Genomic DNA, 26,630 nt, shown 5'->3' on the forward strand with positions numbered 1-26,630 from the left:
GCTCCAATATCCACACATGCTTGGTGGCTACTATATCAAGCAACACAGACATAGCACATTTCCATCATCATAGAAAGTTCTTTGGAATAGCAGTGTTCAAGCTTTGATTTGCATAATAAAAACATTTAAATTTTTTTTATCTTCAGTTCTTTTCCTGTTATATTTTCTATCACATTCAGTTTTCAGAAAAAAAAATGTGTAGTGAAATCTGAAAATACATTTTTTTCCATGTGCTACTTGCAGGTTATTGAAGAAAAAGGGGAGTTCAGTGTTCCAAGCTGCTATGGAAATATTAAAAATGATAACGGTGGTTCTAGCCTTGATTTTGAGCATCTTTTGGATGATGTAAATGTGGTTGATTTGAAATGGATCCATAACTTTGTGTTGAAATCTCTGGAACTTTTGTATCAAGTGGAAAAATGGGAAACACTGGTATCACTTGCTATCCAGTTCAATACAATTTCACAGTAAGTACTGCTGTGAGGGCAATTAAAAGTGACAAGCTTCCATGGGCGCCTGGGTGGCTCAGATGGTTAAGCGTCTGCCTTCGGCTCAGGTCATGATCTCAGGGTCCTGGGATCGAGTCCCGCATCGGGCTTCCTGCTCCTTGGGAGCCTGCTTCTCCCTCTGCCTCTCTCTCTCTGTCTCTCATGAATAAATAAATAAAATCTTTAAAAAAAAAAAAGTGACAAGCTTCCATTTATTTATTTATTTATTTTTAAAAATTTTATTATGTTAATCACCATACATTACATCATTAGTTTTTGATGTAGTGTTCCATGATTCATTGTTTGTGTATAACACCCAGTGTTCCATTCAGTATGTGCCCTCTTTAATACCCATCACCAGGCTAACCCATTCCCCTCCCTCCCTCCCCTCTAGAACCCTCAGTTTGTTTCTCAGAGTCCATAGCCTCTCATGGTTTGTCTTCCCCTCCGATGTCCCCCCCTTTATTTTACCCTCCTACTATCTTCTTTTTTTTTTTTTTAACATATAATGTATTATTTATTTCAGAGGTACAGGGACAAGCTTCCATTTAAAAAATGCATTTTAACTAATGTCTGCTTTTTAATGTATTTCTACCTCTCTCTAGTGAGAGATACACAGAGCAAGTGACACCACTCCTGGTGTATGCACAGCGTCAGCTTCTTCTAAGAATATCCAAGTTCAATGGCCCGGATGTTACCCAACAACCTTGTGCAAGATATGAGACTGAATACAAAGAGAAGGTGAGTTTGGCTTTATTATTCATGCAGTTGTGATTTCTGAGGAGTGCACGTATAAAATACAAATATTTAGGGATCAGATAAATATTATTTTTACTTAGGCATTTATCATTCAAATCAACAAACGTTATTGAAAGCCTGTTATGTGCCAATATTTCCAGGTACAAGGTAAACAAAAATTAAGTCCTTATACATAGGAAACTTACATTCAGGCCAGAGCTGATACATTCATTAGGCACAGTGAGGACATTATCTAGAGCCACCAAACTTTTAGAGGCCCACTAAATGTTTTAATTTTTTTAATGTGAAGAAAAAAGTAACTTTTAGGTCAAAGAAAAGGTTTTAATTTTTACTAATACTGTATTTGTATTTATGCCAACATAATCATATGATACAATTTTTAATATTTTTTATGGAGGTGTGGGCCCATGAAAGTGAAAGTGTGTAAGGACCATGAAAATCATGGTGCAGCTTTGAGTTAGGTGGAGGAAAGGGTAGTAAATTCTTTCATTTATTAATTTAATAAATGTGTGTCGACTATCTAATACCAGAACCATGGCATACAGTTATACAGTTTGCGACCTGGCCCAGGGCATCCAGTGTACATGAGGACTGAAATCTAGTCCCACCTCCCATACCACTCTGTGTGCTTGTGGTGTTGCGGCCACAAGTGAGGGCTCCATTTTCTTCTCACAGAGGTTCCTTACGGCCCTTGCATATTCTTGCCTCCTGCATATTCTAACACAATGAGAATACAGTCTGAGTTCTTGCTTTATGGAGTTTAATTTTGGAGGGGTAGAGGTAGGGCCAGATAATAAACATGTAAACAGATACATAAATAGGTTTATGATCATTATGAGTTCTCTGAAGAGACTAAAATGGGTCCATGGGTTAGAGATAGGTGGGGTGGGAGGTAGAAATCTGGAATGCCTCTTGGAAACGGTAACCTTTGATGAGAAATGGCCAGCCATACATAAGAGAGAGCCTTCCAGCCCAAGGGAAGAATAAGGGCAAAGGCCCTGAGGTGGGACAGGAAGAAGGCCTGAGTGGCTGGAATGTCACAGACAGGGGCGAGAGTGAAAACAGGGGGGCTTTGCTTCTTCCTCTTCTCCCCAGTGTCTTAATGGTAGTGTGTCCCAGGACTTTGTTCTTGGTCCTCCTGTCTTCTTTATCCACATCCTCTCCCTTGGTGAGCTCATTCAGTCTGTGGCTCTAAGTACTGTCTTTATGATAATGACTTTTGAAATTACAGCTTCAGTCTAGACCTTTCTCCTGAATTCTGTGTTGACATGTAATTCCCTGTATCAGTCAGGGTTCAATCAGAGAACCAGAACCGGTAGGATCTATTATCTATCTATCTGTCTGTCTGTCTATTTTTCTATCTGTCATATATCCATCAAGATTTATTACAAGGAATTGGCTTATTTGATTGTGGGGGCTGGCCAGACGAGTCCAAAATTATAAGGTGGTCAGTCAGGATCATGAGCAGGAAGGAAACTTACAGGTGTGACCAGAAGCTGTTATCCTTAGGCAGTCAGTGAGGGATGATCCAGTGAGTAGACCTAGATGCTGTTTGGAGTCTGGAGACCCTCCAGCAGCACATCAGTGACTCACCTGCTTAGGTCAGGCCCACAAAGATAATCTCTTTAGTTTAAAGGAAATTTATTAGGAACTTTAATTAGTATCTGCAAAATCCCTTCAGAGTGGCAGCTAGATGAGTGTTCGAATAGCTGGGATGAAGTGTGTGTATGCTGCAAAATGGATACTTCCCTCCCTTTTGTCCTTGTAGTTTAGCCTAACCAAGTTGACCCATCAAATTTCATCATGCTGCCTAATCAACGTGTCTAATACACTTCTAAAATTTAGTATATTTCAAAGCAAACCTGTTCTGACAAGTCTTCCCCACTTCAACTGATGACAACACTGTTCTCCTAGTTGCTCAGGCCAGACACCTTTGAGACATCTCAGACCCCTCTCTTGCTTTCATTACCCCACTTCAAAGTGGTTATCAAATCTTCTACCTTCAAAATGTATGCAGAATCTGACCACTTATCACTACCTCCACCACTCCTGCTCTGATCCAAACCCTTGTTATATTTGCTTGGATTCATGCAATGACTTCCTAATTAGTCTTCTTGCTTCCAACCTCCCTGAATCCCTGCCTCCAGCCTATAGTCTATTCTCAATGCAGCAGGTAGAATGACCCCTTAAAAACCTAAGTCAGATCATGTCACTCCTCTTCTTTAAACCCTACAGCAGCTTCCCATCTGATTCAGAGATAAGGTGAACATCCTTATCATGGCCTTAATGCCCCACGCATTCTCCTGTCATCTCCAGTGACTCATCTCCTAATACTCCCCTGAAGGTTTTAGCTGCTCTGTTCTTTAAGACTTCCTGCCTTGGGATCCTCCCATTTGCTGCTCCCCTGCTTGGGAATCTTCTCCCCAAATACCCACACTGATTTTTTCTCACCTTTTTCTAGTCTTTGCTAAATGTCACTTTCTGTGTGAGGACTATTCTCACTATCCTATATAAAGGATTGCTCTATTTCTCTCTACAGCATTTATAACTCTTTAATATACTCTATAATGTACCCTTCTATTTTCCTCATTATATTTCTACTTCCTCTAGAATAGGTTCCATAAATATAGGAACTTTTGTTTGCTTTGTTCACTGTATTATCCTTGAGCTTGGAGTAGTGACTGACACATAATAAATGTTCAATTAAGATTTATTTAATGAAGCTGGAGTTGGGAAGGACTAGGTCAAATAGGGCCTTATTAGGCTATGGGAAAGAATTTGCATTTTATTAGACTGTTTACATCTCATTGTATAAGTACCTACAAGGGACAATAAAGAAGCAACATCTACATCAGACTGAGATTCAAAGAGGTCTGTATTTTGAGAAATAGGTTAGTTCAAGGAATAGGAATGGAGAAACAAAGGTTCTTGGACTTTTTTTTTTTTTTTTTAGAGAGAGGGAGAGAGCAGGTGCACCCACTAGCAGAGGAGGGGCAGAGGGAGAGGGAGAGAGAGAATCCCAAGCAGGCTCCATGCTTAGCATGGAGCCTGATGCAGGGCTCGATATCACAACCCTGAGATCATGACCCAAGCCGAAATCAAGAGTTGGATGCCTAACTGACTGAGCCACCCAGGTGCCCCAGTTCTTGGACCTTTTAAAAGAATTTCCTTTTGTTTAAAATTTTTCTGATTTCAGATATTTTATAATTTTAGGACTTAAGTGTCTGTTAGAAAATAAATTTTTAAAATACTACAGAGGAAGTTAGTTCTGAAAAACTTCACCAGGGAAGTTTAAATTGCATTCATTATGAGTAGGGTGGAAAAATCAGCCACTGGAAAAGCAGCCTATATTTTAGATATGTTTCAACTTGCATAATAGGAGATATATTTAGACTAGTGGATTTATAGAATATCAGAAAATCATATTCTCATTGCTCTACATAATTTGCCTAATGCCTCTCCAGCTGTGCTGAACAAAAGAAATATGAAAAGTTATGTGGCTGCCTTTTTTCCTGGAAGTTATCATGATCAAGTGCTACTCTGCTAGCTTTTATTTGTAGCATCCTTTTATATTTCTTCTTTTTGACAAGGGAAAAATAAGATAAACATTTTAACAAATTTTTAGCCATAAATACCTGACCAAATAGTATTTGTTTTCCTTTTTCCTTTTTAAGATAACCTGCCGAAATTTCATTGGGAAGCAGCTCAAGATTAATCCTTCAACCAGTGAAGTAACAGATACAGAAAACTGTGCAGATATCCTAAAAAAGTTTATCTATTCAGGTTGGAACCGTTTTAGCTTGAAGCTTTTTTAAAGCAAGGTTTGCTGTTGTGTTCTGCATGTCAGCTCTTCCATAATTAAAATGTTTGCAAAATCTCTTTTGCAGGCTTATTGGACTGAAAATAACCCATTTGATATTTACCATCTTATGTTGCTATAAATGTCACAAGGGGAATTAAAACATGTGTTTATTAGTTTAATCTGTAAATTAAAGAAGGGAAGGAAAAAGAGAATGGAAAATTATTTGAAAAATAAGCATGAAAAAGACTGTTGTGTACATTTCCCCCTGTTTTTATTTCACTTGGGAACTCTTCATATTGACCTGTTGCCACTCTCTTTGAAGCTCTGTCTTGACTCTCATAGTAACTCCCATTCCCATAATCAGTGTAGATTGTTCTCCTATTGGCTGTATCATGGTTAAGTTGTAGGTCTTTTCACTAGAGCACAGGAGAAGACAAAGGGACGTCATGGCTCCTTTGCTTTCAGCCGAGAAGCCCTCTTGGAATATTTTGGCAGTGCAGCTTATAGGATTGAAGCAATAGAATAAGATGAAAATGGGGAACAATGCTTTCTCTCAATTGTGTTTGTCATGTGCCTCTGTTTCTGGTATAGGAAAGGAATGCAGATCTTCCCTTTGCCATGTTAGGATTCTTTCATTTATTTATCCATTGATTTTATGTATGTATGTGTGTAGGTATGTAATCATCTATTCCTTTATTGAGACAGTTAGGCGGCCATTCAGTCATTCAGCAAACATTTACTGAATGTCCACCGTGTGTTAGGTGCCATACTGGGTACTGAGACTACAAAGAGACTAAAGATTTATTGAGATTAAAGATTTGTTATCCCGGAATTTACAACCCATTGAAAGAGACTGATAAATAAAGCAGAGACTATGGTATAGAGTGATAAGGTCTGTCATATTATGGCTACCCCTGCTGTTTTCCACTGTAAGCAGTAGTAGTAAACAGCATCGCTGTGCAGAGACTGTGTGCAATTTGGTAGAGGTAAAGGAAAAAGGAAAAGGCAAAGCTGAGGTTAGAAAGGTTGGCAGGAAGGCCTTAGAAGGCAGGATAAAGAGATGCAGATCTATCTGGATGGCTGAAGGGAACTAGTTATAAGGATTTAAAGAAGGGCAGTGAAACGATCGTATTTGTGCTTTGGAAAGAACCTTAGGCAGCAGTGTGGGGAATCAGTTGAAAGCACAGCACATGGAAGCAGAAGAGCAGCTACTCCTAACTTGTACGTTAAAGATGTGATGAGGCTCTGGACTTAGGTGAGGAGAATACAAGAGTAGACAGATATGAGAGAAAGGCCGAGGAAGTAAGTCCCCAGGACTGTGTTCTATACTGGTTAGATGAGGATGGGAGGAGTCCAAGATGCCTTGGTTTCTGGCTTGGGTGGCTAGATGGATGTGATGTCTTCACTCTACAGGAAAACTGAGGGAGGAATAGCTCAGAGGAAGTTACTTAGGAAGTACTGAGTTTGAGGTGCCAGGATGATACCTGAGTAGAACTATTCAGTATATGGTTAGATAGGCCAGTCAGGCATTCAGCAGAGATTTATATTTTCATTGTCCATATATTGGTGGTGGTTGAAATCAGGGGCTTGTATGAGGTCACTCAGGGAGAGTTTTATGGAGTATAGACCTGAGGATGGCCTCACTTTGGAAGCTGTGTCATTCAAAGTGGGCTACGCTATACAGTAGTAATAAACAACCCCCAAATCTCATTGCTTTCACACAAGGGCTAGTCCATTTTTTTTGTTCATGCTACCGTGTTTGATGAGTTGAGTACTGAGCTGCTGCTCATCATAGGTTGATGGAATCTCCATCTTTTTTTTAAAGATTTTATTTATTTATTTGAGAGAGAGAGTGAGAGAGAGAGAGAGCACAAGAGGGGGGGAGCAGGAGAGGGAGAAGCAGACTCCCTGCTAAGCAGGGAGCCCGATGCGGGACTCGATTCGGGGACTCCAGGATCATGACCTGAGCCGAAGGCAGTCGCTTAACCAACTGAGCCACCCAGGCACCCCGATGGAATCTCCATCTTGACACAAGTTTCCATAATTGTTTCCAAGGCAGAAAGGAGAACATGAATTTACCCTCTAGAGGAGCCATACTGAGAGGCTAGGGCAGAAGGGAAGGAGAGAATGGGCCCCAAAACAGGAAGTTTATAGGTGGTAAGGGCAGAAGTTGAAGGTATTCTCATTGGGTACTGAAGATTTTCTTAATAAAGGAAGGGGTTGAGAGCATAGCCAAGGTTGCTAGGGTAGGAGATTTCAGGAGGAATCTGAAAGAGTGGCCTGGCCCCTCAGGGAAGTAGAAAGAAGATGTAAGGGCTTCAGAGCAGTGTAGAGGTTCCTGTTGAGGGAGTTGGTAACTACAAACTTGTGAGTTTTACCACCAATGATAAATCAAATTATCCCCTCATATTTATTAAACAATGGAGGTCCAATCAGAGTTTGATTCATCCTGGTTATGTTCTTCTTTTCTTGATCACATCTGTCAAACCTCTGGAGATCTGTCAATTTGGGATCTACAATTCAGAATGTGATTTATATTATCCCTTCCATCCTAAAAAGAATGGGCAACAAATGTGAGAAAATAGGTCAAAAAAAACTTATTATCAAATATGATGACTAGCACCTAAGGGATAAGAAAAACATGCCTAGCATGTGTGACCGGTAGGTCTTATAGATGATGGATGCAATATGTCAGAAAAGTACTTTGCCTTCTAGTTGTTAAAGCTACATTTGGAAAGGTAAGGTAGCAGGTGGTGAGACAGAAAGGAGGGTAGGTCGGATCAGCTTACTGTGATTATTTAGGTTGATTCTCAATGGTGGTGGGGCTATAGTCAGTTTGAGCAATGACTACAGCAGGAATATTTGAAGGGATAAAATCTAAACAATATTGTAGTGGCAGTAATAATGAATTGGGCCACGTACTATATTGAGCACATTATAACCATTAGCTTTTTAAATTTTTATAATTTTAGAGGATAGATATTATGCTTACATTACAGATGAGAAAATTAAATGTTACTAGTAAATAGAACTTTGGTTCAAACCCTCGTCTGTCTGATTGCTCAGCCTGTAAGTGCTCCACCAAACTACTTGACCTGTTCACCATTTGTCCTCTCTCAGGTTAGTCTCTCCTCTAAACTGGTAGCACTCAGAAAAATTTTGCTATACATCAGTGGTCATGGGGAGACAGATACTTTATTCTAACTTACTGTGATAGTATGGTAGTTTTTAGATGATCCTGCATACTAATTGTAAGTCTTACATTGAGTCATTATCATTAAAATCTTGGCATCCAACTTACACCTCTTTAAAAGACTCTAGGACCTCTGTGACTAGGAGCATATTTTGGCCCACGCTTTTGGGCTTATTTGGCAAATTTTTAGGAGGGTGAATTTTCTTTCAGTGTCCTGAACTCAGATCATTAACATGTTTATAAGCATGATGGGTCTAAGGTATGTCATCATGACATGTTTGCAGTACTTTGGAAAGACCAAGTATACTCTTGCTGGTTTCCACACCAGATTGCTGCTTTAGAACATCATAGATTTTCTTTTGGCATAACAGCATTGGGCGGTAATGCTTGATACATTTAATTCTTCAGAACAGATATTCTATTGCTCCAGTGCCTATGAACATTTGGTGTTCTCATTATTTAACAGCATTCTGTTCTCCCTCTAACTATTTAATAATGCATATGTAATTTGGTATAGTCTCTGTAGGATGTGGAGAAGTGAGAATACCTCACTTTATAGATTATTTTTTGTATGGATGAGTAACTTGCCTGCTTGTTAAGCTTCACAGGGGAGATAACTATGAATATGCCTTTTATTGTATCTGTTTTTGCGTTCTATCTAGGATCTGTTTCTTGAGTTTTGACCTAATTGGTATTTAAGTTATCTCTGATAGGGTTCTTCAGTCTTCAGGTATGTTGGAATTTTCAACCTTTGGCAGGTGTGTTTTATTACTGACTCTGGGCTTTTGGATTAATATGACTAATTGTGTAGAAAGCAGCCCAGGGCGCCTGGGTGGCTCAGTCGGTTAAGCGACTGCCTTTGGCTCAGGTCATGATCCTGGAGTCCCGGGATTGAGTCCTACATCGGGCTCCCTGCTCAGCGGGGAGTCTGCTTCTCCCTCTGACCCTCCTCCCTCTCGTGCTCTCTGTCTCTCATTCTCTCTCGCAAATAAATAAATAAAATCTAAAAAAAAAAAAGAAAGCAGCCCAAATTTTATAGTATTCCCTGGGATTCTTCCTTGGTTGACCCATCTCTCAGGAGTCGTTAGTATTTCAGGTTTTTTTTTTTTTTTTTTAAGATTTATTTATTTATTTTAGAGAGAGAGAAAGAGGGAGCATGGGGGGGAGGGGCAGAGGGAGAGGGAGAGAGAGAGAATCCTGAAGCAGACTCCCTGCTGAGCTTGGAGCCCTATGCGGGGCTTGCTGTCACAACCCGAGCTGAGATCAAGAGTTGGAGGCTCAACCAACTGAGCCATCCAGGCACCCTGGTATTCAGTTTAATGAGTACATTAGTACAATAAGAGACATAGTAATTCTTTTCTTTTTTTTCTCCTTCTTCTTTCTCTTCTTCCTTTTCTCCTCCTTCTCCTTCCTTCTCTTTCTTCCCCACCCTCCTCCTCCTCCTGTACTTCTTCTTCCTCCTCCTTCACCTTCTTCTTCTGACCTATTTCTAACTGTTGAGGTTATTAGTGCCTTTGAAATAGCTTCTTGAATTATTCATGAAAGTTTTCAGAGAGGAGCTCCCCTTGAGACAGAGAAGTAAGGACAGGCCTCTGAAGCTAACGATACTTCTTCATTGCTTTCACTAGTTATCTTGTGTAGATAGTCACAAAACCACCAGTAGAGCCCTAGTTAGACTACAAGAAAAAAGGTTTTCTAGGGCTTGAAAAAAGGAAAAAAAAAAAAGTGAAATATAGTTTAGGAAAAAAACAAGGAGGAATGATTTATAAGTGGATATTTGATAAAAAGTAGCAGGATGATTTTAGTCAGACCCCACATTTTAAAAAAGACTACCAACATCTCCTGTCCCTCCTATCCTTTTGATTGCCTCGAAATACAAGCATGCTTTTGTGAATTTTTATTCCAGAATGAAAGCTCTGTGAAAACAAGGAGTGTGTCTGTTTTGTTCACTTATATTTCTTCAGTGCCTAGCATAGCACCTAATACTAGTAAGTGCTCAATATATATTTTAAAAATACATGACTAACAGCCAATATGTAGCCTCCACCTCTTGGATGCTTACTCCCTGATAGGCACTATGCTGGACACTTCACACACAAGTTAAAACAATAACCCTTGGAGGTAAATATTATCATTCCAATTTTATCAGAGATTGAAAATTAAGGTCTAGAGAAGGTAACTGTCTCAAAATATTAATATGTGAGGGCTTCCAGCTTCTGCTTTTTCCTTTGCTGTCTTTGCTTCTTTCCCTGATTCACTAAGGAGAAAAAGATAAAAGCCAAACTCGTGAATTCTTGTAGGAAAAACAAAAACAGAGCAGAAACCTTATCATCTTTAGGGCATTGTGCATAAGGGTGGGGGTGGGAGGAGTCAGGGCATGCCTTGTCTCCTTGTCTGGATCATGCAGGACTGTGCATGGGTAGAGGAGAGGGGAATTGAGAGAGCAAGATGGCGGGCATAGGACAAAGTGGACAGGAGAGTGAAATTGGTAGGGTAGAAGAGAGCTCCTGGGGAGTTAGTAAGAGCTTCTGTCACCTAAGTATTTGATTCTCTTAAATGTGTGGTAGGCAAGTGTGTCAAGAGTGAAATTGCTGGGGGGTAGGGGGAACAAGTACTTCTCTCAACATGGCCATGTACCTGGTTTGACTAGAGCCTCCAGGATTTCTAGACATTTCAATCTGCGTTGTAGTAGATTGAAAGATGTCTCTATGGCCATAAAATGTAACTGTGCACTAATTCCATTAGGACCTCCCTGTGGACCCCAGGCTGCTTCTCTCATTTCTGTCCTAGTCTCAAAGGTCTCTGTATTCAAATTAGCAGGCCTCAAATCTGGCTTATTGCCAGTTACCCAAGATGTGATGCCCTCTGGCCAACTATCTGGGAAAGGCACTGGACTTGAACACTGGTTGTCTCTCTTGTCTTATAAGGGCTTAAAACAAGTTAATGTCCTCACTTTTCCTCCTTTGTAAAGTGTGAGTAACATCCACCCCTACTAGTTGGTAAGGTGCTATAAGAATTAACTGAGATTAAGATCTATATAAGTGATTATTAATCAAGTTTATCCCAGCCATTTAGCTTTGAGAACTTGTCATTCATTCATTTAAGAAATACTTACTGAGCACAAACCATGTAACAGGCATTGTTATAGGTCTGGGTTGATAGCAGCAGACAAAATTGATGCTGGACAATCTCCCTGCCCTCGTGGAACTTGCATTCTAGTGGCAAGAGGCAACCTATAAACAAACAAAACACATAGTACATCAGAAGATGACGAATGCAATGGAGAAGAGAGAAGTTGGGAAACCAAGATCACCAATTTAAATACAGTGATCAAGGGAGGCCTCCTGAGAAGTTAAGCAGTAACCTTAAGGAGCTGAGGAAGCAAGGGCATGGGGATATCTGAGGGAAGAATGTTCTAGACCAACATGAACCCCTGGTGGGGGTTTGCAGAAGATATTTTGGATTGCTTGGATTTTTTTCCAGCGAGATGGGACACAAGGTCATTGGCCCTGGAAGGACAGGGAAGAAGTAATTCCCACCCCCCTTTTTTCTTTGCCATGTAACCAATTAACCACTCTTCTGCCACTTCCAACATTGGAATGTTCCCTGCATCCCTCCCTCATTCCCATTGCTACCATCTTAGTTGAGTTCAAATCACAATATCAGTGTTGTAGTCTCTCAGCCACCAACCTCTTTCTGTTGCAGTCTGCTAACTCTTCCTAAAATACTCGTGCCCTGCTCAAGACCCTTCCTGTGCTCCCTATTGGAAAGGATGAAAGTGACTTTCTCAGCGAGGGCTTCGGGTCTCTGTAAAACCCCTCTTTGTTCAATGGGACTGGCCGTGACATCACACTGTGCCCCAAACTGCGCCCCTGACTCCTGCTTCCATACCTCTCCTTGCACAAACTAGCTCTGTGACTCAAGAGAAACCACAGACTTCTCTATGCCTTAATCTCCTCATCTGTAAAATGAGGATATAACGGTACATACCTTTTATGTTGTTTTTAGGATCTGATGAGATCATCACAGTAAATTATATAGAATAGTTCCTGGTATAGTGTAAGTACTCAGTCAATGTCAGCTATTCTTATTCTGTCTTAAACCTCTTGCCTCCTTCTTCCTAATCAAATCTTCCCTCTCTTCTAAGACACAACTGGCGTGTCCTCTGGCACGAAGTCTTTCTTGCACTTCCTTTCCTCCCTCTTGCTGATCTCTCACTTCTCTCGCCCTCATCTCGGACAGAACCAGAAACGCTCTGTGAATGAGAGTTTAATACCCCAGGGTCAGAATGCTTCATCTCTTCACCTAGACTGTGAACTCTCGAGGGCAAAGGTCACGCCTCTTCGCCTCCTGTGGCCCCGTTCCCTCGCAAGTTGCTGTACTACTCTCAAGGCCTCAGATTTCATAGGGGCCATTCACCTGTTCAACTTGTTGAAGAAGTAAATTCCATGTTATTTTATCTGTATTATCTGAAGCTTGAATTCCTTCTCTCTTGTGCACTGTTTCATGGTGTGTGGCCAAAAATCTGCAGCCTGGCTCAAGGGACCTCGAGGTCACCCTCTGCCAACATTTCCTCTTTCCGCCCATTTTTTTCAGGACTGTTTTTAGTTCCACTCCCTTTTATGGCCTCATCTTTCTTTCCTCTGCATCCTCCAATATTAGAAACCCGTCTTCCCCTTCTCTTAAGAGAGCACTTACCCACCCAGGCCTCTTTGTTTCCTCCTTTCGTCTCTTTCCCAAGGCACCTCTGCTTTGAAGAGGCTGCTGAAAAGGAGTAGATTATTTCATCTTTTATGATCAGCAAAAGAAAAAGTAGGAGGCTTCATAAGGAAAATTGGCAAGATCTAAAGTTATTTGCATTTCATAGGAATCAAGAGTTTTCTAAGTTTTTTTTTTTTTAAAGAACTTTCAAATATACCACAAAAATTTGATCTGAACGTTGAAACACCTGCTGCAAACCTCAGGGCTTTGAATTTAGCAGCTTTAGTTTGGGACCAAGAAATTCTCTGAATTAAAAAATCTTTTGCTACTAGTTGGCTTGCTGCAGCATTTCATCCCTCGGTACGCTTCTCTTTCCTTTCAGAATACAGCCACGCCAAAGAGCTCGTCTGTGTGCCTGTGGATGTGACAGACACTTTGAGGTGTTTTAGAGAGACCCTGGAAAAATCCAGATATCATAACAGATCAGTCCGACACAGCAGAAAGTTACTTTCGTTATTCCTTGCACAGACACAAGGTAAAATACTTGCTCTATATCCCTTGCTCTTTACAGGACACCACCCTGTGGACCTACCATATTCCGCCATAGGTCCCTTCTTTCCCCACCAACATGCCCATTCCCTGCTGCCCTTCACTTTCTTCTTCTTGTCTAGTGGATCACATCTTCTCTCTCACACACCTCATTCCAGCCAAAGACTGTCTCACTCATCTGCTTTTATGCTTCCTGTGAAATGAGCATACTCCCTTGAGTAGATATAGAAACGGTATTTTTTTGGGTTCTGTACATCTATGTTCTTACCTATCTCTTTGCAAGTATGGTGCTATAGTCTTTTTAAAAAAATTTTCATAAGTAGATGACTTGATTCCCACTGAATTAACTAGAACCTATTACCACAACCCTACTTTATTAGTGTCAAGGAAATAGATGCATTTTAATTTAAGCATCAACAAGATTTCTTATTAATACCATAGATTTTGATCTTAGAGATTTCTTTTAGCTTAAAACAAGATATTCAGTATCATTGGTTACATCACATTTATTTGTTTTCTCCCTTCTCAGCATTTATTGATCTGTGAATTCAATCAAAGCAGGGCTTTGAGTGGTTAAGTGGTAGCCCCAGAGAGAAAGAATATACTCAAATTTAGGTGGGGAAAAATCTTGACTTATGTATGTTTGGGTTATTAAAAATTTGTTTAAAATCCTAATATATGTTTATGATCCTTGCTATTCAAATTTATTGGAATAATAAAAATAAGCTTAAAGAATAAACTTAAATTTAAAAACTTAAGGTAATTATATTTTAAAGTTATTAAAAATAGATTTAAATGTAAACCTAAGATACTAATACTCACTGAACTGATCTTTCAGAAATCTGATCAAATCTTGTTTTTACAATCACTGACAAAAGTTTTATTTATGTATGTATATATGGATGTAAGTATTTGTTGTTGTTGCTGCCCCTGCTCACCCCAAAAAACCGCTGGCTATGCCATGTACCCACAGATTTTGGTTGTATTGCCTATAGACTCACATTATATTAAATTAGCTCTCTGTGTTATGTTTAAACTTCTTTCAATTATGGCATATATTAATAATGGTTAAGGGCATGAATAAAAAAAGCAAATATAATTCCCAAGAATGGATTACACTGGTTCACCCTGAATCTCACCTGGTATTAAAATATTCTCAGCAGTTTATCCCCAGTCCTTGGGCTGCAGACTTCAAACTCCACAATAGCTTCTCTTCCTCTGCAGCTTTTGACTACTTCCCCTAGAACAGTTTTCCTTTTTTTCTTGTGTGTTCTCTGATCTTATAAAGAGAGCGATTCTTTCCCACTTTCTCCCCCTTAGGTCAGAACTAACTGTGGGTTGCTTCTACCCCAGAGGTCTCTGCCCCAGAGGCAGACTAACATCTTACTGTTGGAAGCCCTTAAAAAAAAGCAAACCCAAACCATGTAACTTCCAGAATCCCCACAAGAAGCAAAGCATTATCTCAACATTACTTTCTGGCACACTGCCCCTCTGTAGTGTTCTTTATGAAATAACAGGTAGAGAGCCCATACACACGTACCTGAGCTCCTCAGGAATGATATTAGATACTAAATTTAAGGAAACAGTGTCCCTCAAACTGCAAAGAAATCTCAGCTATACACAGAATTTTTCTTTTTCCTCTCTGCCCATTTCTTCTACTTTTTCCCTCCTCATCACTTCCCCTTCTATCTCCTTTGTAAATTTCTTTTTTGGGGTGCCTGGGTGGCTAAACTCAGTCGGTTAAACATCCAACTATTGATTTTGGCTCAGGTCATGATTTCAGGGTTGAGAGATAGAGCCCTGTGTCAGGCTCCACGTTGGTTGCGGAGCCTGCTCAAGATTCTCTCTCTCCCTCTGCCCACCCCCCCCCGCCGCCCCGCTAGCTCTTGTGCTCTCTCTCTCTAACAAAAGTAAGTAAATAAATAAATTTTTTTTTCCCCCATGAATTTAGGAGATAAAGGAGGAATAAACAATTCGAAATTTACTACTGGAAAGGTGGAATTTTGCCTGGGGACAGAAGAGATGCATATGCCAACACCGCCCAACCTCTCTCAGGAACACTTCAGAGTTTTCAGTTCAGTGGAGAAAAGTAAACTTCCCAATTCGCAATTGGGACTCGTAATTTCCTCTTATTATGAAACCATTGGTAAGATTCATTCATTATATATTCATTTTCAGGAGGATCTTGCACATTAATGTTGAGATTGCCTTTGGGCCTGAAATGCCACCTTGAAAAGTTAGATGAAAGAGCTTGAACTTAGAATCTTGTAGGCAGGGCCAGAGCAGTTTTGGGACAAGAGCCTTCCAGCCCCTCTCAGTCTCCACTCTCCCAGCCTGGGCTGTCAGCATGGTGAGGTTCTAGGCCCCTCTTCTGCTCATCCTCCTTTGAATGAATCTGTGAACCCCTTGTTGGAATGTGGCCACTGTTGTGTTCTTTTGCTCTGCCCTAGCTGATCCCACTTTCCTTGTCTTTCTGTTTGATTTGGCTTTTCTACAAATTCAGCAGTATATACTCAATCCGTGTTGTAGACCCAACATCCCCCTTTTTTTATAAAAGACATTTAATAATTCCCCCTTTTACTCCCTGAAATAAAATGTATACTTAATATAGTCTCTCTACACACATTATTTAATACAATAAATATGAAGCTCTAAATATAAAATAAAGATAAATAATATTATTTTATAACCAAACAATCTATTTGTGGCACTTAAGTGCTGAGGCACTAGAGAGTCTAGTGAAGCAGGATGCTCATAACCTGTGTGTTGAATCACCACGAACGTTATAGCTACAAATACAGACTGAAACAGCTTTATTGTATTGGTGACGCAAGTACTATCAGCACTGTTAATTTTAGTGACAGTGTTTTTCTAAAATGACAAATAAATCTAGGTGCAGTATACAATAAAGCACTACAGTGAGTGGTTGCATTTCTGGAAAATTCAGAGAATTTTGAAAACATGCAAAAATGCCCTATTTGTATGTAAAATGAAGTTAGAGGTTAGACTCAGGCAATTATAAACAGGTTTCTTGCCTTTTTCTTCACTGTAGGGGAAGCTTCTGTGTGTTACAGGCCATCCAGTGTCTCTGGACAAAATGCCAGGAGATGCCCCATTGTGACAACTAACAAAAGCTTCCTCAGATTTCTAAAATACCCTGTAGGAGTCAGGACTGCCCTCATTCAAAACCACTGCCTTGTTGGTTAGGTTTTGTTTTGTTTTGTTTTTGCTAGACATCTCTGAATTTATGCATTTATCAGAAAACAAAAACAAAACAAAACAAAACCTCAGTTGCTGTTAAAGATGTGCTTCTTTTTGCATTTGGGTAAAGGAAAAATCTGATAAGCTCTGATCTCATCCCATCAAATGCTTTGAGGCTTCCCATCTGCTATAGAATAACGTCCACATTTTTCCACCAGGCACTTAGACGCCTCCATAACCCTACCACTATCTCCTTCTTCACACTCCCAAGAAAACCATAGTCCAGCCACCCATGTCATGTCCATATACACCCGCCCTTTCTCCCTAGCATGCCTCTTCTGAATTTCTCTTGGACACCACCTCCCCCTGCCTGACTCTTATTCCACTCTCTCCACATTTCCTATCTCTTAGATCCAATCTCTTCCTCCACTATGTTCAGGTAGAATATCATTTGCTCTCTTTCTGTATATGTATCAGGAGACCTGTGAAGGCAGTATTAGTTGCAGTTTGCTTATCTACACAGTTAAGGAATGATGCAGTTTAAATATTCTTGAGAGTATGAGGAAGATATTTTCTGTGAACTGACATTTGTTCTTCTACTTGACTAAAATACAGATGTTCTCCAAGTCAGCCATCAAAGAAGTCTCAAAGTTCAGGCATTGCATGAACTCGGAAGCCTTCTCGTCTTTGCCGGAAAGAAAAGGTAGATTTTTAGGAGTCAATGGAACAAGGGAAAACTTTTTTTAGTTGCTTGTCGGAAAGCATTTTTAAGTATTATGAAAAAATTGTCTTTCATAAATTTTAGTTCTTCGATAATATTCCATTGCTACATTTTATTCACCAAATGCTACCTGAGAGAAACAGTTATGAGCAATAAATGGTACAGATTCATTCTCTAACATTTCAATTAAAATACTTCAGTGCATTTGCTTCCTCTTTTGGAAGATAGATTTAATAACATCGATCTTGAAAAACATGCTGCTGATGCTTTGTTTCTCTTTTAGGGCTGCTTTTAGATGTTGGTGTCAAGCTCTTGATGACATATTCAAAAAAGAAGATGTGCTGTATACGTGGAAAGAGTTTGGTACCTTGCTCACCAATGCCACCAACAGCTATTCACCTCCAGGTTCCAAAGATTATAGTGAGGAATTTCTGTCAAAAGTTGGCATTTGGGGATGTTTGCAAGGAGCAGTCATATCAGCAAAGATAGCACAGTGAGTGTGGCAATGGAGTGAGCTTCCCACTGTGCCATGTAGAGCGCCATGCCTCAGACGCATGGGATTCTTGGACAGCTATGTCCATATCATACAAAACTATACAGTTTACTTATTTGAGATGTTTGTTATCTATGGCCGTCTCCTCTCCCTATACCCCCACCCCCGGATGTGGGCCTCAACATGGGCACAAATCTTTGCTTGTTCACCAGTGTATCCTGAGTGTCTAGCATGGAGTTGGCATTTAATTACTACTTGTGGAATGAACGAATGAGTGAGTGAACAGTTGGTATGGGATCAAGAATAATGGTGTGGAGGCAGGCCAACCTGGGCCTAATTCGAGGATCTCCTACTGACTCTGGGACCCTTGGCTCACTGCTCATTCTCTCTGAGCCTCAGTGTTCTCATCTGTAAACTGTGGTGGCAAGAATTACATGACATACTATATTAGTTTGCTAGGGTTGCCATAACAAATGACCAGTTGGTAGGGAATTTATTGTCTCACAGTTTCTGGAGGCTTGAATTCTTAGATAAGGGTGTTGGCAGATTTGGTTTCTTTTGAGGCCTCTCCTTGTAAATGGCTGTCTTCCTGCTGTGTCCTTATGTGGTCTTCCCTCCGTGCATGTCTGTGGCCTAATCTCCTCTTCTTAAAAGGACATCAGTCATGTTGGATTAGGGCCCACCCTAGTAACCTCATTATAACCTAATTGCATCTTTAAAGGCCCCATCTTAGTCACATTCTGATGGTATTGGGCGTTAGGACTCCAACATATGAATTTGGGTGGGTGCATAATTTAGGTCATAATGCATACTGATTAGTTTCCTAGTTCTGTAACAAATTACCACAAAATTTATGGCTTAAAACAACACAGATTTATTATCTTACAGCTTGGGGGGTCAGAAGTCCTAAAATCAGTGCCTTGGGAGGGTTGTACTGTCCTCTGAAGGCTCTAGGGAAGAATCTCTTTCCTGGTCTTTTCTAGCTTGTCTTGTTTTATTTTTCCCTCTCTTCCCCTATGATCCTCTGTTCTGTTTCTTAAATTTCACATACGAGTGAGATCATATGATAATTGTCTTTCTCTGATTGACTTATTTCGCTTAGCATAATAACTTCTAGTTCCATCCGTGTCATTGCAAATGGCAAGATTTCATTTTTTTGATGGCTGAGTAGTATTCCATTGTGTGTGTGTGTGTGTGTGTGTATACCACATCTTCTTTATCCATTAATCTGTTGATGGACATCTCTACTTTTTCCATACTTTGGCTATTGTGGACATTGCTGCTATAAACATTGGGGTGCAGGCGCCCCTTTGGATCACTACATTTGTATCTTTGGGGCAAATACCTACTAGTGCAATTGCTGGATCGTAGGGTGTAGCTCTATTTTTAACTTTTTGAGGAACCTCCCTACTGTTTTCCAGAGTGGCTGTACAAGCTTTCATTCCCACCAACAGTGTAGGAGGGTTCCCCTTTCTCCACATCCTTGCCAACATCTGTCATTTCCTGACTTGTTAATTTTAGCCATTCTCACTGGTGTGAGGTGGTATCTCACTGTGGCTTTGATTTGTATTGTGATGTGGAGCATTTTTCATGTGTCTTTTGGCTATTTGTATGTTTTCTTTGCAGAAATATCTGTTCATGTCTTCTGCCCATTTCTTGATTGGATTATTTGTTCTTTGGGTGTTGAGTTTGGTAAGTTCTTTATAGATTTTGGATAAGAGCCCTTTATCTGATAAGACAGATATCTTCCCCCATTCTGTCAGTGGTCTTTTGGTTTTGTCGACTGTGTCCTTTGCTGTGCAGAAGCTTTTTATCTTGATGAAGTCCCAATAGTTCATTTTTACCTTTGTTTCCCTTGCCTTTGGAGATGTGTCTAGCAAGAGGTTGCTGTGGCTGAGGTCACAGAGGTTGCTGCCTGTGTTCTCCTATAGGCTTTGATGGATTCTTGTCACTCAATTAGGTCTTTAATCCATTTTGAGTCTATTTTTGTGTATGGTGTAATAAAATGGTCCAGTTTCATTCTTCTGTATGTGGCTGTCCAATTTTTCCAACACCATTTGTTGAAGAGACTGTCTTTTTTCCATTGGATATTCTTTCCTGCTTTGTCAAAGATTAGTTGACCAGAGTTGAAGGTCCATTCTGGGGTCTCTATTCTGTTCTATTGACCTGTGTGTCAGTCCTAAGAGAAATAAGAAGGTCTCAAATACACAACCTAACCTTACACCTAAGGGAGCTGGAGAACGAACAGCAAATAAAGCCTAAACCCAACAGTAGAAGAGAATCAAGATTAGAACAGAAATCAGTGAAACAGAAACCAAAGGAACATAGAACAGATCAATGAAACTAGGAGTTGGTTCTTCGAAAGAATTAATAAGATTGAAAACCCCTGGCCAGACTTATCAAAAAGAAAAGAGAAATGGCCCAAATGAATATAATCATTAATGAAAGAGGAGAGATCACAACCAACACTGAAGAAATACAAACAGTTAGAAAAACATATTATGAGCAACTATATGCCAACAAATTAGGCAATCTGGAAGAAATGGATGCATCCCTAGAAACGTATAAACTATCAAAACTAAAACAGGAAGAAATAGAAAACCTGAACAGAACCATAACCAGCAAGGAAATTGAAGCAGTAATCAAAAATCTCCCATCAAACAAGAGTCCAGGGCCAGATGGCTTCCCAGGGGAGTGCTACCAAGCATTTAAAGAAGAACTAATACCTATTATTCTGAAGCTGTTTCAAAAAATAGAAATGGAAGGAAAACTTCCAACTCATTCTATGAGGCCAGCATTACCTTGATTCCAAAGCCAGACAAAGAACCCACCAAAAAGGAGAATTACAGACCAATATCCCTAATGAACATGGATGCCAAAATTCTCACCAAGATACTAGCCAGTAGAATCCAACAGTACATTAAAAGGATTATTCACCACGACCAAGTGGGATTTATTCCTGGGCTGCAAGGGTGAACTGGTTCAACATCTGCAAATCAATCAATGTGATACACTACATTAAAAGAAGAAAGGACAAGAACCATATGATCCTCTCAATAGATGCAGAAAAAGCATTTGACAAAATACAGCATCCTTTCTTGATTAAAACTCTTCACAGTGTAGGGATAGAGGGAACATACCTCAATATCAAAAAACCATATATGAAAGGCCCATAGCAAATATCATTCTCAATGGGGAAAACTGAGAGCTTTTCCCCTAAGGTCAGGAACACGGCATGGATGTCCACTGTCACCACTGTTGTTCAACATAGTACTAGAAGTCCTAGCCTCAGCAATCAGACAACAAAAATAAATGAAAGGCATTCAGATTGGCAAAGAAGAAGTCAAACTCACTCTTCACAGATGACATGATACTTTATGTGAAAAACCCAAAAGACTCCACCCCCAAATTACTAGAACTCATACAGCAATTTAGCAAAGTGGCAGGATATAAAATCAATGCACAGAAATCAGTTGCATTTCTATACACTAACAATGAGACAGAAAGAGAAATTAAGGAGTTGATCCCATTTATAATTGCATCAAAAACCATAAGATACCTAGGAATAAACCTAACCAAGGAGGTATAAGATCTGTACTCAGAAACTAGAATACTCATGAAAGAAATTGAGGAAGACACAAAGAAATGGAAAAAACATTCCATGCTGATGAATTGGAAACACATATATTGTTAAAATGTCTATGCTACCTAGGGCAATCTATACATTCAGTGTAATCCCTATCAAAATATCACCAACTTTTTTCACAGAGCTGGAACAAATAATCCTAAAATTTGTATGGAACCAGAAAAGACCCCGAATAGCCAAAGGAATGTTGAAAAAGAAAACCAAACCTAGTGGCATCACAATGCCGGACTTCAAGCTCGATTACAAAGCTGTCATCAGCAAGACAGTTTGGTACTGGCACAAAAACAGACACACAGATCAATGGAACAGTGTCTTATACCTAGTTAGCACTGACAGATATCTTAAAGACTTGAGTAATGTGAGAAATTTAAAAAGTATGGAAGGAGTAGAGGTACAGTTTTCTTTCACCTTTCCAGGTACATTTTCCCCTTATCTATAGGGTGTGGTGGGCAAAAACATGCATAGTATCTTGATATGTAGAGAAAATTAAAAATTTTCTATATATGGAAAAAAATCTAGAGGGAAATTAGCCAAAATGTTACCAGTAATCATGTTTAGGTGGTAGGCTTATCGGTGATATTTCATTTTGTGTTTTATGTTTTTTGTGTGTTCTAGATCTTGTATAAGCATGTAGCACTTTTAGAATCACAAAGTCTATTTTAATTTTGGAAAATCTATGAGTGTTTATATGTATGTATTTATATATGTATGTATGTATATAGATGTATTTATATAGATGTATTTATATAAAAGTATTATTGGAAAATTGTCCATGAATCCATTTCTTTTTTGTTATACTTATTTAGATTTATTATGATCTTGGAGGTTGACAAGAGAACCAACTGTTGCATTTTGTCTGCATTACTCTTTCAGGTAACACTTTATGTGTATCTTCTGACAGTAGTGACCATTCAGTCAGAAAAAAAAAAGTGGTTTATCGTAGTCAAAAAACTCATAGGTAGGAAGATAGCACGGACCTTGATGAGATATCATGAGTCCATCTTTCCTTCACTAGCTGAAGGTGGCATTTTTACCTTGACTATTCAGCAGAATCTCTTTCTCCTTTAGACTCTGGAAGGAGGTTTGCAGATAAGGAAACTGAGTCTCTCATCATTAGTAAGACTGTTGCTAATGAGCTGTGAAGCCAGTCTGTTTAACTCCAAATGGTGGCCTTAGGTTATCTCATCTCTAAATAAAGTTTTGCTCGATTGCACAATGTGAAGTATACCATATAATGAAAGCAAGAAATAAGTTGAAGACTACAGAAGTAGAGAGTGTTGGCAGCTCTTAGAATTTTGGTTTGACTTCATTGAAGAAGAAAAGAGCTTTTATCTGAAATATAAGATATTTTGAGATACAGGGAGGTAGCCAGGGGCCTTTGCACTCTACTAAAGGTTCTATTTACCTTGAAGGGTGGACATGCTTGTTCTGTGTATCAGAGGCCTCTGATAGCTTATGAAATCTAGATAGATAAGCTCTCTGGAAAGCCTTGTCTGGATGTAAGGCCAGACTTTTCAGTTTTCTTATGCTCCATGCACCTCTTGCCTGTGCTTTAAAGAGAGGAGGTGGAGGAGGCAAGAGTGCAAAGGGCACAATAATCTGATACTGACTCCTTATATTGCATTCTTTACTGTCTGATACTCCTTGTTCTTGAAGATAATGCTGTTGTTTTAGAAAATAAGCAATTTAAAAAATTAAATTTTTGCTTACTGTGGGCATAATTTTTTAGTAATACTGCACCTAAAATAAAAGCTGGTAAGATTTATTTTAAAAATCTTAATTTTTTTATGATTTTAAAGCAGATTTGTAAAATTAAAAATTTAAACAAGTGCTACATAGTATTTTAGAGTAGGTACTTTATAACTTTAATGAACAATCTGATTAAAATTCTTTTCTGATATATACATTAAAATAATTTTGTATTACATGTCATCAGTTAATGTTAATTATTTAGGATAACATCAGAAACACTCCTAAATGTAAAATTTGATTTTGTGTGTCAATTTTGTTTCCCAACATCGAATACAGTGTTGGTCATATAAATTACCTAAGAAATATTGGCAGAATTAAACAACTCATCTTTTTACTTAATTCAGTTAAAAATTCAGAATTAACTCTGCTTGATTTAGACTTCTGAAATCATCTTTTATCTCTGAAATCATTTGTTAACTTATAGGTTGGTATAGTGGAAAGAACATAGATTTTTTTTTATTTATTTAAATAGATGTGACTTCGAATCTTCTTTCTTCCACCATTAGCTCTGTGACCTCATATAAGTTAATTGTTTAAGCCTCAATTATATCATTTGTGAGGTAATAATCCTTCCTTCTAGAGGTAGGTTAAATGAGGATTAAATGAGGTAGTGTTTATAAAGAATTTACCAATAGTGTCCAACACAAAATTGACTCCAACAAATGATAATATAATGATAATTTCATCTGAAAATAATAAGTATCCAACTACCATGGAATTTAAAAAGCCCATCTTGAGTGATGATGGAAGCATTTGGAACTATAATGATGATAATGTTAATGATAAGTACCATTTATTACAAGGTACAGTGTGCTAGGCTTATGCTAAGCACTTTAGGAAGTAATACGTATACTTATCTTTTTGTTTCAGTGTTGCAAATACAATTTATAGCTCTTCATTTCACCTGTTTTCATTTTCAGGGTTTGCTTAGAACCACACTTCCACACCCCAAAGCTGAACGTTGCTATGCTCAGTATGAAATCAGTCAGCTTCTCCCAGGCATCGAGCTCTTCTCAGACAGATACAGGGCTGACATTTGCTCTGTAGTCGCAAGTCTGTATTACATTATACGTGAACTACACTATGCTAAGCAAAATCTAATAGTAAGTTATTTGTAAAATCAACAAATTTTAATTCACTGTGGTATTTTTGCCTTACCTTAAACCTTTCAAATTTTGCTAATGTTCTCTTGGCTGGTCTTGTTTAACTCTTAAACTCTAGATTCAGGATTCTTACCTGTACTGCAAAATAAAATATATTAATTAATATTCCTTCTTTGACATTGTTATTTGCACTGCATTTTGGATACAAAGTCAATGTCTGTTTGATTTTGTTCCCTTTTTACTCTATTACTTTATCTCTTTTCTTCCTTCTTAAGACAATTGGGGAAATTGATTAGAATATTTCCCTGGTCTCAAACAGAGGAACCTAGTGCACATGTAACTCACTGCATTAACTCGTGCAGGCCATATCAGTACCCAAACTATGAGAGTATTTCTTTGTGGAGATAAATTGATCTTTGGTCTCTTGTCTTCTCCCTGTTCTAAGTGAACAACAGATTCAAACTGTGAAATGAAAGACAAATACTTCTTAATATCCAAGGACATTCAAAACCTCATATAATTCTCTTCCTTTGGGGAAATAAATCATAGTATATGTCATAAATTTGAAGTTGGTTGCTTTTAAAAAATAAATCAGTATGTTCTGGTCATTTTATATTTTTCTCCTTTATTTTATTTTTCCTATTTATTTCCTGTTTTCCTATTTTCTTCCTATATGTTGTTTCTTCTACATTTGTATCTCTCCCCCACCATATTTGCTTCTTAATACCTATTCTTTCTTTTTTTGGTTCTTTCCTTTTTTCCCATAATTTTCATACCTACTTTCTTTTTCCCCTCATATATTATTTTATTTTCTGTTGTTCTAAATTCACTCTCTCTTTATATTTAAAAGATTTATTGTCCCCTGATATGAGTTGTTAAATTATAAAGCCATGTGTTAAAGTGAAGAGATTGATAAATGCTTTTAACACTTGGCATATTTGGCAAGAAATTTTTTATTAGGAAAAGATAACAAAATGGTACTCCTCTCATTGTTAAGGGGATTCATTTCTGGATTTAGAAAATAGTTCTATCCTCTGGGTAACCTTTAGCTGCCTAGTCATATTCATATATAATACATATCACTGCACTGGAAAAGAAATGAGACTTTTTTTCTCTGAAGCTTAAGAAATTGAGAACATTTTTCTGAATAATTGAGCAATTGGCAGCAATAAAGTGGTGTGTTTTTATTTCTCACTAAAGAAAAGAAACAATCTCAAAGGTAATAGCCAACTCTTATTGTTTTGTGCTGCATTAATTGTAGAAAAAGATACTGTGTTATGTTGTAGTACATAATTGTAGAAAAATATACTATATTTGAAATCATTTAAGACCAGTTCTAAACCGTTTAAAAAGCTGTTGCTATTAGTAGCTGCCAGTTGACTGACAATTAGAGGTTCCTTAGCTGAACTTGCAAGATGTAAACAGTTTCCATTTTGTATCACACTACCCTCCAGAAGAAGCCCAGTGGGTAAGGAGACTGCTGTCACATACAGAACTTGCTGGGAGACCCATTGCTGTGGAATCATGGGAAATCATTTACTAAATAATGGGGATCCCAATACTCTTCCTTGCTCTATCTCCCTTTAGTAGAGAAGGGCCCAGTTGTAGGAACCAAAATTGGGTTTTCAGTTGAGATCAGAAACTGTTCAGAATTCTAGGCAAACACCTATCCCCTCAACACCTGACTCTGGCCGGATAGTGGTTGGATCAACTGCAGTATGGATAGTTTGTATGCCTTCACCCATATCCACGAGATTTCAAGAGGAGTTGAACTTTGGGGGTTAATTTTAGGAAAATAAAAATACTATGTGAAGAGTAAGCTTGGGTCATCAATAGAATATGTGCTCTGTGAAAGCAAGGACTCATTAGATTTTGTTGTCATTCAACAGTGCCTGATACATAATGAGCATGTTCTAAATATTCTTTTGCTGATAGAGATATTCCAGTTGAAAACAAATAGCAGCTTCCATGACTGAGTAGGTAACATGGATGGGAGTTCCTTTGCTTTAAATTTTGCAGTTATTTGATAGCTCATTTGCTAGAATGTTTCTATAGGCCTCAGTGATTCATACATATATGTTTAATTTTTTTCAAGGAAGATAATTGATTGGATTTTCACTCTTCCATGCTTGAAGGGATTTGAAACCTAGGTGTGGGTACCAGGTGGCATCTACAAGTCCCCCTGATGGCACTTTTAAGTTCTCATAAAATTACGAAGCATA

At 38.7% G+C, this 26,630-nt stretch overlaps 1 protein-coding gene across 1 annotated transcript in view; it reads left to right on the plus strand.

Annotated features, from left to right (window-relative positions):
- Nucleotides 1-26,630, plus strand: part of CFAP54 (cilia and flagella associated protein 54) — a 242,110-nt gene that overhangs the window by 102,099 nt on the left and 113,381 nt on the right. Inside the window, exons 28-36 of the mRNA XM_081818984.1 lie at nt 244-467; nt 1,094-1,229; nt 4,922-5,030; nt 13,326-13,478; nt 15,444-15,638; nt 17,309-17,396; nt 17,698-17,907; nt 22,360-22,426; nt 24,226-24,408. Coding sequence (XP_081675110.1) covers nt 244-467; nt 1,094-1,229; nt 4,922-5,030; nt 13,326-13,478; nt 15,444-15,638; nt 17,309-17,396; nt 17,698-17,907; nt 22,360-22,426; nt 24,226-24,408 — 1,365 coding nt within the window. The remainder of the gene's footprint in view (nt 1-243; nt 468-1,093; nt 1,230-4,921; nt 5,031-13,325; nt 13,479-15,443; nt 15,639-17,308; nt 17,397-17,697; nt 17,908-22,359; nt 22,427-24,225; nt 24,409-26,630) is intronic.

The sequence above is a fragment of the Leptonychotes weddellii genome, chromosome 5 (assembly GCF_054177405.1).
Source record: "Leptonychotes weddellii isolate Sample4059 chromosome 5, ASM5417740v2, whole genome shotgun sequence".
NCBI classification, from domain to species: domain Eukaryota; kingdom Metazoa; phylum Chordata; class Mammalia; order Carnivora; family Phocidae; genus Leptonychotes; species Leptonychotes weddellii.